General features: G+C 39.5%; 1 protein-coding gene across 1 annotated transcript; it reads left to right on the top strand.

The window, feature by feature from the left end:
* Positions 1 to 13,314, top strand: BTBD1 (BTB domain containing 1). The gene is made up of 8 exons (XM_032123010.1): positions 1 to 530; positions 5,414 to 5,570; positions 5,812 to 5,917; positions 7,315 to 7,512; positions 7,774 to 7,966; positions 8,505 to 8,592; positions 11,334 to 11,480; positions 12,358 to 13,314. The coding sequence occupies exons 1-8, from the start codon at positions 130 to 132 to the stop codon at positions 12,514 to 12,516; spliced, it is 1,449 nt and encodes a 482-aa protein (XP_031978901.1). The 5' UTR covers positions 1 to 129; the 3' UTR covers positions 12,517 to 13,314.
* Positions 13,315 to 13,657: the final 343 nt, after the last annotated feature.

The raw sequence follows: 13,657 nt of genomic DNA, 5'->3' as shown, positions 1-13,657 counted from the left end.
AGGCGGCTCCGGCCCGGCCTGCGGGGGCAGCGGCGCGTGCGCGGGGCCGGCGGGCGGGGCGGCGCGGTGACGTCGGGCGGTTCTGAGGGAGCGCCCGGCGCGGCCCGGCCCGGCGCGGCCCCGAGGGCGATGGCGGCCGCGGGGGGCGGCCCGGGGGCGCCCGCGGAGACGCCGCCCGGCACCTCCGCGGGTGTCGCCGCCGCCGAGGCCGGCGCGGTGCTGCAGCGGGAGCCGCTGTACAACTGGCAGGCCACCAAGGGCTCGCTGCGGGAGCGCTTCGCCTTCCTCTTCTCCAACGAGCTCCTCAGCGACGTGCACTTCGTGGTGGGCAAGGGCAGCGCCCGCGGCGGCGGCGGCGCTGGCGGGGCGGCTCCCCCCGGGCCCGGGCAGCAGCGCATCCCCGCCCACCGGTTCGTGCTGGCGGCCGGCAGCGCCGTGTTCGACGCGATGTTCAACGGCGGCATGGCCACCACCTCGGCCGAGATCGAGCTGCCCGACGTGGAGCCCGCCGCCTTCCTGGCGCTCCTCAGGTCAGCGCGGGGCGGGGGCGGCCGCGCACGGAGGGGGCTCCGCGCCGGGGCCCCGCTTGGCCGCCGGTGCCTTTTCCTCGCTCCGCGGCCCCTCCCGGCTCCTGTCCCCACGGAGCCCGGCCTTTCCCTAATGCCCGTCCCCGGAGGGAGATGCAGGGAAGGCGCGGAAATACCCTGTGGGCTCCACGCCAGGTCACCCGCCAACGTGTTTTGGTCCCTTCTTGCTCTTTAGCCTGCACTGTTCTCCCAAGAGAAGTGCCCTAATTCCATGGCAGCTGACTGTCCGTTTAGGGAAGCACTCGGTGGGTGTCTGGTTGGGCTCTTGGATTCAATGTTTTGGTTTGTTTAAGTAAAATGATGAGAATTAGTGCGTCCCCTTGGTGTTGCAACTATCCAGCCATCTTCTAATAGTAACTAAGAAGGGACAGAGGCTGTTGTACCAAGCTTTTAGTTTCATTTGATACTTACCTTGAAATTTGATACTTACTTTGAAGTCTGAGTCATCTTCCTGTTCACTTTTCTTTGTCAGGGATGGTAATAAGTTGTTATATGTTTTTGCCATAATAACACCCCTTGTAGTCATACTTGGGCAGAGAGGGAACGTGCAGCAGAAGGCAGTAACCAGCTGATTTCTACTCCCAGGCCATCTGAGTGTGAGACTGGGAGTGCAGTGATTGCAAAAATGATATAAAGTGTGTTAGTGATTTCTAATTTGGGCTGAATAGGATCTGCTAGTTCGCATGCTCACGAAACTGATGAGTTCACCTACCATTTCTCTTTACTCAGTGTAGTGGCAAATAAAATTTATGGTGTTCATAAAAACAATTACTAATAGTTTATTTGTGCCTCAGGCTGTGGTGTGGTAACACAACTAAACTGCATAACCTTATTATCAAAGAAACCACTCTGCTAGGCAGAACTAAAAAATACATAAAACAGTTCTCTGTTATGAACATTTGGGAAACAAGTAATATTATTGCCTGGAAATAAGTATGTAGCGACTCAAAGTTTTTTGTAATAGGAAAAACTCCAAAGTCTTGGCAAACTTTCTTCTTTTGCTGAGGCCTAACAGACAGGAACAATTAAGAGTCACCTGGTCCTTCGGTAATCATGGACACAGGAGCTGAAGCAAGTGATGTGCACAAAACCCGACAAACCCCCATGCAGCAGCAATGTCTCTCTGTTGCTATTAGCAAAGGAGCTGTTCTTCGTGGATTTTTACCAAGTAGTGAGTGGATTTTTAGCAAAGGTGGAGAGTTTGTGCAGGGGAACGAGAGCAACTTGGTTTCAAAGGTTAAAAGTAAATGACAGTGCACATGTACATGTTTGTCTCTATATATGTGGGAAAACGCTGCACAGTGAAAAGTGGCTACAATCAGAGAAGTTTGGGTAAAAATAGAAACACAGAAACAGAGATTTCTAAGAGATTTCTAAGTAAAGATAAGAAGCATGGTATTTCAAAACTGTAGAAGTGAATGAAGAGGTGTTGTTAGAAGCAAACAAAAGCCATCTTGTGTTGGTAGAGCTGCCAGTACGTAATGGCTTGCATCAGTAAACTGATTATGCTTGTATCTTGTCTGAGTATCACCACACTGGTGGACTGCTGAAACATCTCAGGTTTGCTGTCTGTGCCAGCTTTTTAGGACATTTTTCCATGTTATGTATATTTCTCTCAGCTTATATTGAAATTAATATACTTTGCAATACCTTGTTAAAAACATATCTAAGGAGAACTTCTTTAATACATGCCAGTACTGGACTTTTTCCATGCTGGAAACAACATGGGGTCTTTTCCTGATGTTGACTGAAAGAGGCAGGAATGATACCTTGTACTGTTGGCCTCTTTTATCTATCATTAGTAAATTGGTCACATAATGATAGTTACCCTTCAGAGGACATTTCTTTAATGTTTGCAAATAGCAGTCTGAGGTATATTGACTAGAAATTAAGTCAGCATCTTTGACTACACGTAGCAAATGAACATCAGGTCATGGAAATGTTTAAGTAATGCGAAACTTTAAAAGGATAATTTTCTAATTAATGTTCCTCAGCTCATTTCCATTTTATTTACTCATGTGGTTTGTCAAGTCATGCCTATAGTTTATGTGTTTCATAAAGATCTACTGACAAAAGCTACTTGTAAATTAAAGTCAAAGATTTTTTGATGAAAAAAAGAAGTAGTTTGACAGATAAATCCTTAAGAGCTGAAATAATATCAAAATCACAAAGTTGGGATCTGTTTCCCAGTGAAACAACTTTTTTTTTTCCTGTTTCTAACTGCAAATTGAATAGCAATGATCAAAAAAATTCAAGTTGTCTCAGTAGGGTTCTGCTTTAGGGTTTCTTTTTGTTGGTTTTAATAAGATTTTTTTTAAATTTTCATTCGTATTTTACAGTAAGCTTGCTTGTCCTTTGATCATAGGGTAAAGGAAAGTGATGACATGGCACAAATTAGCAGTCTGTCTTCTAAAAAATCTTTGCGGAGACTTTTGGCAAGCAGTAAATAGAGGTTAATCATGACTAACAGGAAAAAAACATTCCTGTGTACTTTTATAATGGTGAAAACATTTCAGCTACTGAGAGGATGCTCAAACAGGGGAGAAGGAAGTGCTAACCTGAGAGTAAAGAAAAGGAGCATAAAATGTGTGAGAGGCTTACGTAGACTGAATGATTGAATGGTCACTTGGAAAAATTGTTTGTTCTGGTCGTTAAAAATGTTCTTCCAGTATGCACATACACCCCCCAGCTTCCCATTCCCTCATCCTGCATGCCAGTAAGATTAAGTTGTTTGTGTCTCAAAGGGAAAGAGAGGAGGGAATAAGGATAAGTGATCTTCGGTGCCACTGAGTTAAGTGGAGGAGGAGCAGTGGTGTAAACATAAAGCTGTGCTAGTTCAGGCGTGCCACAGAGGGCAGAGTTAACAGAGACACAGCTCTTGGCACATATGAGCAGGGGTTTTTTAGAGGGAAGACACACCTAGAACTGCACCCTGTTTCTTTAGAAGGTAGAGCAGAAAGTGAAACACAAGCCAGATGAGCTCCTCTGGTGTGTCACTTCATTGGCTTCAGATTGGATTCACTTAAGGAATAAAATCAAAATCATGTTCCAAAACCAACTTGGAATTTTTTTTTTTTTTTTTTTTTTTTTTGATTAGGTAAAATGTAGACTGTAGTTTGCATGGCAGTATTGCTTTTTTTACAGCCTGTTAATCAACTTAGATGATTTGGACTCTAAGCTCCTATAAAGTCATGCAATGAAAGTTATGGCATATTAAACTGATTATTTTAAATCTTAGAACCAAAATATAAATGCACCGTTCTAGTGCTTTAATGAAGAAGTTGTCAATTTAGTATGCAAAAGTTGTACCTATGAAATATTAGTTTCTTAAAAGTAAATTTGTCAGCAGTTGTGACTAGCAAGTCAGCCCATCGTTTTCATCAACAGACAATAATAGTTCATAGCTTTCATAAATCAATTCTAATTGAGCTGTATGAAACTTTTACTTAGGAAAAAAAGTTAGCATTTAATTAAATTAATTCTTCCTAGGTGCTGTTCAATTTAAATCCCGTTTAAAAAATTAATCTAGAGCATCATTCACATCTCCGAAGTGATGTGCAAGCTGGCTGTTTGAGTGGAGTCTTGTAATGGTAAATATGTACCTGTATTGTGGCAGCAAATTTAATGTTGAACACCATGTTTAGTGTGTGTTAGCAACTACTGACAATTAGAATTTCCTTGGAATATAAGAAATGTAAACGGTGAAGAACTTCCATTGAAACTTTAGGTTTGTATTACTTTGATTTCTCTATGTTGCAAGGAGGTTTAACAAGTCTGTTAATTTCACAAGTTTCTCTTGTTGGATACAAATTGCTTATTGCTACATTTAAAAACCCTTCTAAACACACCTTCTGTCTCCGTGTGTCATTCATTTCCAGGATGTTCTGAAGAACAAATATTAAGAAATATAAAGGAAAGGCTTAGTTTTCATTGTTGAATTCTTGCATTTGCTAGTGTGCCTTGGTTTATTATGTTTAATTACTTATGTGTTGGGGACAAATGTATTTTTGTAAATCACAGACTATTCTTGATTGTTATCTGAAAGGCTGATGAAATTTTGCTAAAATTATCTTAAATGTCACTTGTAAGAAAAGTTATTTTTAAAAAGTCATAGTTTCCATACAGAACCTTAAAATAGATCTGATCTTGTCTAGTCTCAAATAACAACTGCTCAGGAAATGGGGTTTTTTCCTGGTATTGGTGGAGGCTCCTATCTTCTGGTTCACAACTTATGCTAAAATCTCAACCAATCCTCTTGCCTCAAGCAGTAGAGACAAGCCAGAGTGTTTTGCTGTGGCAGGAATAGAAGAGTCAAGGTCATCTGCTAGAATGCACTCCCTTTCCTCTCTGAATACTACAGAGGGGTAACTTTGACATAAGATGTTCTCACAATCTAAGTCCTTGACACTATTCCCTCATGGAGGGGAAGCCAGTGTGCACTGTCAGTAAATGAATTTCAGGAATACAGCCATAGAGGGTCGTGCATTGATATTCTCCTGATGAACTGAGAGCATGCATTTGTAGGTTAAGTAATTCTGCAGCTCAGCTGTTGTTTACAGTTGGGGAGCTATGTATAACTAGTACAGCCAGATCAGTCTGAGGGAGTAATACATGTTTAAAACAAATGTATGCCGTTAGGTTAACATAATACTCTTTCTTCAACCCTTTAACTTAGCTTCTTTATTTATGAAAATGCAGTTAGGTCAACTGTTGCACTGTATACAATGCAAATCTTTGGCCTGTTTTCTAAATGCAGAGAGACTGTTGTGTTTGGCTGCCCGCTAAAGATATGTTTTTATGATCTGTATTTGTGTATTTATTTATAGGTTTCTTTATTCAGATGAAGTTCAGATTGGTCCAGAAACAGTCATGACTACTTTATACACTGCTAAAAAGTATGCAGTCCCTGCCCTGGAAGCACATTGTGTGGATTTCCTAACAAAGCATCTCCGAGCAGATAATGCCTTTATGCTGCTTACTCAAGTAGGTAAATTTAAGCTTAATTTTGATTTACTAGGAAAATTGGTAATTGGAGGGAAATGATAAATTCTCCTTAATTATGTACTCCTTTGAGATTTTAAGTGCTCTTCAAGGTATAAACACAAAGAGTACTTAGACAAATCATTCTATTTTAATTTATGTCTATACTAGAGTAAAAAGTTTGCTTTTTAAGGTTAGCAGTTTGTCAGCTTTATGCTTAAGATGCACTTCTTTATCTTTCCAGGCTCGTTTGTTTGATGAACCGCAGCTTGCTAGTCTTTGTCTTGACACGATAGACAAAAGCACTATGGATGCCATAAGTGCAGAAGGCTTTACAGATATCGACATAGGTAAGTCACTCTGCGTGTTCTAAGCATGAAATCACAGGATAGTTCCTTGCCCCATCTGAGTATGCAGAGTCCCGAGCACTTCTTCCCTTCTTGGTTATCCACCCCTGCAGTGCTTTCCTTTGAGCTTCACTCCTGAGCTGGCTTCCACTGCATCGTGTCCCCGTTGGAGTAGTGGTGGTGTCCCAGGGCTCCCACTGTGGTGACGCCACACTTTACGTTGAAGCCAAAGCTCTCACTTGCTGAGGGTTGTGCCTCGTCCCTGAGGCGTCCACACCTGCTTCGTACATGCAGCAGGAGTCACACTGTTCTGCTGCCACATGGTACTTATCTATTCAAAGTTGCACAGATCAGGTACAATTAATGAAACCTGCTTTAAAAAATGAATATATAAACTGTTTCTCTGTTTAATCTTCTATCAAAAGCTAGCAGTTGTAAATTTGCTTACTCAATTTCATTGCCACTATACATGTCTATGGTTTTACTCCAATTCAGCTAGATTCTGGGAAAAAGTCAGACTGAAGGAAGGTATTTCACTGCTTAAAGAAATTGTAAAGTTATTGTTAACTCATGTTCAGGGGGATTTGTACCAAGACTGTGAGTGACCTATAGTCTTGGTAAGTCTCAATCTGTTTTGACTTTCTAATATGCTATTTTCTATAACTGCAAACATGCTTTACTTAAATTCAAGGCAGATAAAAATTCCCAAAGACACAAAATTCAGAATATAAAAACCCATTTATTTTTTTGACTTGTATTCCATGATAATTTGTGCATACCTGTTATTCAAAGGCCAGGAGTGATAAATACAGGATAAGTTGCTTTTGTAAAACATGTACCTTGCCTCAGATCTTGTGTTTCACCTTCAGGCTTTGTGGATGGCAAATATGTCAATGCTTAAGATCACTTTCATGTATCTTTAAACTGGTATTGTGTGCACCACTGCTGCTTGTGGCTATAGTTGATCCAGATGGGCAGCTGGCTGCCCAGATGAGAATATGATGGTGTCAGCATGAGTAACTTGGTTTTTCAGTAGTGTGCATTCACTGCTTGGTCACTTTGAGTTTTGATGTTGCCTTAGCCATGGAGATTCTTCAGGATATTGGCTATCACTACAGAGGTTAGTTACACTCTTAGGAATCAAGAAGTTCATATCCTGTCTTTATAGCAGGAAAATTAATTTTTAGTTTGAAGTCTATGTGTCATTGAGAGATTACTTTTTATGTAAGGTAAATTATGTGTAATATATATATATACGCACACATGTAACAATAAGACAAAGCTAATAGTCTTATTATGAATGTTCTTTGTGTGTGCTCAGTATTTTAAGCTACATAATGTAGCACAGTTACTGCCTTGGATGAAAACTGATTTAAAGCTGCTGACTGTTTTGTCTTTAGATACATTATGTGCAGTTCTAGAAAGGGACACTCTCAGTATTCGAGAAAGTAGGCTCTTTGGAGCTGTTGTTCGCTGGGCAGAAGCAGAATGTCAAAGACAACAACTGCCTGTGACATTTGGGAACAAACAAAAAGTCCTTGGAAGAGCCCTTTCCTTAATCCGTTTTCCATTAATGACTATCGAAGAGTTTGCAGCAGGTGAGTTTTGGAGTTCTTTGTCTTACTGTTAGACCATCTTTCAGTGCTGTCTAACTGTGTTTAGATGCTTAACACTCAATTCTGTTGTTAATACTGTACTAATAAGAGTTGTGATGCACAAATGAAAGCAAAACATTCTGCAGATTATGCTCTGGCCATTGGAAAATATTATTATTGTCTTCAGTTTGTGAATATGTGTGGTTTAAATGCAACAGCTGGGGTAATCCTTCAAATCATCTTAGAAGTTTTGTTTTTTCACAGGCCCTGCTCAATCTGGAATCTTGTCGGATCGGGAAGTAGTAAATCTCTTTCTGCACTTTACTGTCAATCCTAAACCTAAAGTAGATTATATTGACCGACCAAGGTGTTGCCTTAGAGGAAAAGAATGCAGCATTAATAGGTTCCAGCAGGTGGAGAGTCGCTGGGGCTACAGTGGAACAAGTGACAGGATCAGGTAGGACTTCGGAAACTATTTGAAGGAGAGACAGAAATGTGTGGGAAGAAAGGGAACAAATCATTCAACTTTGACATTTTCATATAAGATACAGTTGCAAACATGCTGGCTTTGTTGCACACATTTGATATTTTCCTTTTTTTTTTTAATAACTTGGGCTATTACACACAATGCAAACTAGCAAAGAATGAGGTTCAGGAGGATTGGGTGCATTCTAGAATGATTGGGTCTTACCTGTATATTCCTTTTTGAAATACCAAGTCTTATGTGTATTTGTTTTGGAGATACTGAAAAGAATCTGGTTATGTTTTGTTTCGTAATACTGAGTATCTTGAGCAATTAACAAAGCTTTTAACTAGCTGACAAAGTATTTTTCTTAGTATTGAAATCTAAATAAAAAATGCTATTTAAAAAAGAAATGCAATGCCATTCTCAGTTTGCTTCCCTACTCTTCAGTGGGAGTCTTTTTCCTACTTGAAATAAGGTAACACACTCACCACAGTTGTTTGAATTCCTTTCTTGGCTTGTGTCTTACCAGGTTCACAGTTAACAGAAGAATTTCCATAGTGGGATTTGGATTATATGGATCTATTCATGGACCCACAGACTATCAAGTTAATATACAGGTACAGTGTATTATGTTTAAATAGGCTTGTACAGGAACTACACTTGTAGCACTTGCAAAAGGTTTGGTCTATATTTGGGAGGGAGCAATCAATAGGTCAGGAGTCTAAGCTGTGTTTTGTCACAAGTGGGAATAAGTGGGTGACTAGGCAAAAGGAAGAACACTGTGAAACTCTGCTCCCTTTCTCCTGTATTCTCCTGTCCTTCAATCATTTTCAGTGTAGGTGTTTTCCAACATCCAGCTTTTCTCAAGCTTTTCCTAATAGGAGATATGTATTGATACTGTACTTGGGTATGTTATGTCCTTCAGTAGCCTGCATGCTTCTTAAAAGGATTTGATTTTCCTAATTGTTCCTTTTAGTTTCTTTTGAACAAGCTTCCTCATATTCCTCTCTTTGAAATTTAGCAAAGCTGTGGGGGATTTGCTTTTGTTGTTCATGTGGGAGTGTTGACTCTAAGTATATTATGGACACTGTTACATAGTGTTTCCATTATGAAATTTTGAATCTGATCCTACTCATCACTCAGTACCAAATCAAGGAATGTGTTTCTTCCTACTGAGCAATTGGTTAGCAGGCTCACAAAGTGGCCAGTGATAGCATCTAAAAATGTCCCCCTGCTTCGTGTCCTGATGTGACCCTTGCCCGGTCCCAGCGGGTAACCGAAGACACCACTAAAATTGTATTTCCTGCTCCTGTAGCCTATTAGATCCCTTAGTATGTTGTGGTCAGGATTGTCTTCTACTAGTATTGATCCAGCACTCTATTTTTTTTCCTTTTTAAGTGTGGAATTTCAGTCAATTTGAATTGTTTTTCTTATAGAGATTGGTTTTGTTTTGATTCTAAGCTTTATAACAAATATTAGCATTCCATGACTGGCACAGTTTTACCCTGTGCTGTGTATTTCATAACCTGGTACTACCATGCCACATTGATTTATTAGGTGCATGAGAAATTTTGTGAAATAAATAGTCTGTGACTTCATATAGGGGCAGAAATTCTATTGTCCCTATCTTTCTAGACTTCTAGCATGTGCTGGAATTGCTGTTTCAGTTCCTTAGTGGACATTCTGTTCAAATGACAATTTGTCTTCTGCTTCCTATTTGATGATTATTATTATCTGACTACTCTGTACTTAAGGATAGGGATTTCTGTCTCTTAAGGAAAAAGTGTTGTGCCTTTCCTCTTAATGATGTTCCAAACGGAATGTATCTGGAATGAGGTTTTGAAGGAATTTGGCTTTTCCACATTCCTCACTTTAAAAGCTCACTTGCAAATTCCTCTATTTGAAGTACCTTCAGTTTGGTTTTGTCAAACTATACATCCCTGTAAATGAGTAGCATAGTGCACTAGACAGGATCTTTAGAACAAAAAGAGTTGATCTCAGGAACCTAGCAGCTATACTAAACATACCTGGGGATTTTTATTTCACATAAACCCTTTTTTGAACCTCTCAGCTGAATTCCTGTTAGCAGATACAAGCATTCGGTGTATTCCCTCAGGATATTTGCTGGATTTATTTAATCTGAAAAGAATTGAGATATTTTCAGAGAAAACCAATGCATATTAAGTGGGAATGATCAGAAGATTCACTTGAAAAAGATCTTCCTGATTCAAACTGAAAGACTAAATAAACCTTTATGGTTCATATTAAGGCTGTCCATCTTATATAGTTTTTCTTTATCCTGGAGGTACCCTTAATAACTGATGAATCTGAAACTTTGTCACAGTCTTCTCAGACAGTCATTTAAGTCTTGTGCCTCTAGCTTTCTTCTTGGCTCTGCATCAGTACTAGCAGAGCTTCAGAGAGTTAAACATTTAAAACTAGTCATAAAGTAGTGATAATGTATCCTGCAAATTCATCTTTTATGTGAAAGGGGCTTAGGACTTCAGCATTATAATTGTTAATATTTCTATTGATTGTGGCTGGGGAAAAAATTAAAGTACATTTTGCCTAGAATAGAGCTTCATCTCATTTGTGTAATACTAAAAATTATATGGCAATTTAATAATAACCTATTCAAGCTGATAGGATTCTTCTTAGTGCAGTAATCACGAGAAGTGCTCTACTCTAAAGCTCTGATATCCAACTTCTGCAAGAGGTACTGGGCAGCATGGATCAGGATTGCAATCCAAAATGGGAAGGGAGGTATCTGTTATGACTACATTTGAACTAGTGATTCCTATTTGCCACTGAAATTGAGGGCAAAATAAATATGGTGTATTCTGAGTGTAATTTTTATATTGAGTCAAGATAAAAAATAAATTGTATAAAATGTAACATCACAAGTTCATGTTTTCTTTTATGAAGGTGTCATTGACTGCCTACATGCTCTGTAAAAACTTGTTTTCTAAACTAGCCACAGCCAGCGAACGAGCTTCCCTCATGTGGGCTGTGTAGGTGTACAGAGATCAGCAAATCTAAGCACAGGATCAGATGTTGTATATGAAGGTCAGAAGCTGAAGGTCTGGAAGCTATTCTTCATCTCCCAAGCACAGACTTTAACCTGGCTGGAGCAGTGCCCACAGCCCTTGTAAAACTCGCGAGCCATCGTTCCGACCTGCTGCGTCAGCTCCAGTGGTATCAGGAAATCACAGCTTCTTTCCAGCTGAGACTGCTCTGTCCTTGCAGTTAGGCAGGGTGGGGTAGGCAAGTGTTTGCTTGTAATCTTCTCATGTGCATACAATCAGAACCTTTCTCACGCTTGTCAACATAAAAATACACTTTTCATGCTTTTGTCCAGATAATTGATTATGAGAAGAATCAGACGCTAGGACAGAACGACACTGGATTTAGCTGTGATGGAACAGCCAGTACCTTCAGAGTTATGTTCAAAGAGCCCATAGAGATTCTGCCCACAGTGTGCTACACAGCTTGTGCAACGCTGAAAGTAAGAATGTCTAACAGTACAGAAGAAAGTGTTAACTTTGATGCAAGACTTGTTCTTTTATCAGTCTTCTGATGGGAAAGTGTCTTCTAGATCTTGAATTTGTTTTAAGTTTAGGGCTAAAGAAGGATGTAGTAAAAACTCCACTGTAACTTGTAAGACTGTTACACCTCTTCTGGGCCACAGCATGGAATTCATAATTGGATCCTTTGTGCCTTCCCACTTTTTTTGCTTGATGTAGGAGTTAGAATGAGTTCTAATAGCTGGTTCTGTGTGAGAAAAAAAGCACTATCTAGATTATGTAATCTGGCAGCTCTCTATCAAAATTTAAGTTTGATTTCTTTTATCAAGGATATTCTAACCACTAGCTAAAGTCAAGAAAACAGCTGTTTTTTCATCACTTTTTATATACTAGTGCTGAAATAATAGGCAAGAATTACTTGTTCTCAGAAAGTCTCCCCTTAGTGTTGTGGACAAATTTATCTCTCCAAAATTTTTTAATATTCTTCTAAATATAATTACCAATACAGAAACCAGAGTTGAGTGGGTTGGAAAAAAAATTGCACATTAAAAGCAGCTGAGGCAGGGAACTAAGTGAGAATATAGACAACCTCTGTGATAAGGAGAAATACTAGAAAGTATTCATTAGTAGTTGGATAAAATCAACTGGTTTAAGTCTGCTGTCACAGAAATACATTTTTTGTTGTTTAGACACAGGGCCCTTGCTCCTGTTGTCTGCAATTTTGTACATAATTTATGTGATGTGGGTACAGAAATTTTATACTACTAAAATAGCCTGAGTCAGTAGTGTTTGAACATCAGCAATTTTTAGGTCTTGCCCACTTCCATTCTGTTGCTAATCTCTTGTGATGTTTTTCAGGGTCCTGATTCCCACTATGGAACAAAAGGTTTGAAGAAAGTGATCCATGAATCTCCTACTGCTAGCAAAACATGCTTTGTCTTTTATAGTTCACCAGGGAACAACAATGGTACATCAATAGAAGATGGACAGATACCAGAAATAATATTTTATACTTAGTTTTACATGATAATCTGGAATGTGTTGGTGTGTCAGTGGACTTCAGCTCACTATTGGCAGCAGTTTAAAAATTCTGTGAAATTACATCAATGTGTAAAAACAAAACTAATTTGTTTGAGGGCTACCAGAAAAACAATTTTTTTTTCTGCATTTATTGGTAGATTGTAATTTAGCTTTTCCTCTTAACAAAATGTCAAGTGGAATAAGTACCCTGTATATTGAAAAGGTTGCTTTTAATAGTACCTTGTGATTAATTACTTTGTGTTTTCACCCCTTTGTTTCTCATGTAGTAAAATTCATTTTTTGAACTGGAAAATTCTTACTTGTTATGAACAACTTGTGTATGTTTTTTCTGATGTGTCCTTAAACGACAGTAAAGCTGCTGCTGTGGTCCCGTCTTGCACTTCTTTCCAAAATGACCTTGGATTGACCCTATGGACATGGATTGCTACTGTATTTTTTTTTTAAGTACATCAGCAAAGCTGGACTCATATTGCCATCATCTTGACTTTTTCCAAGAGCCATGGAGAATTAATGGACTTTGCACTGCAGAGAGTATCTGCAGTTGCACTGAAGAAATAAATACTAACTCAAATTCAGCAACAAACAGATCTCTCCAGAATCTCTCTTAATTCAGAAGGGCTGTTTTGGAATATAGAACTGGTTATGCAAATAGCCACTGTATATACATATGTGCCTATAAAAAAATGTATAATGTGAAAATGAGAATACAAGACTTGTAATTATGTTATTTTATCATCAGATATTCTAGTACTAAAAAAATTAGTATAAACCTAAGGATTATTTGTGTGCAACGAGTTTTACAGATTGCATACAATAATTTGATGCAATTGCTCTATGTATATAGTATTCAGTGTCTTGCAGTATGTACCATGTAGTAACAGAATCTCTTCATGTTCAAAAACCTGTACCCTCCCCCAAGTTATACTAAAGTAATGATTTGAGAATGCAGGAGAAAAAACAAGAAAATTTCCTTTCTTAAGTGGGAAAGCAGGGAGGTCACGCAGGTTTGGGGTGTCCTAAACCCGTGTGTAGAACAAGTGTCTGTCAAACCCCCAGCTCTGTGCACTCTCCTATCCTTGGGCGCGGGGCTGTTCCGAGGCACGGACGGGGGGGCCGG

This window comes from Corvus moneduloides, chromosome 13 (genome assembly GCF_009650955.1).
Source record: "Corvus moneduloides isolate bCorMon1 chromosome 13, bCorMon1.pri, whole genome shotgun sequence".
NCBI lineage: Eukaryota > Metazoa > Chordata > Aves > Passeriformes > Corvidae > Corvus > Corvus moneduloides.
This window is presented reverse-complemented; position numbering and strand designations above follow the sequence as displayed.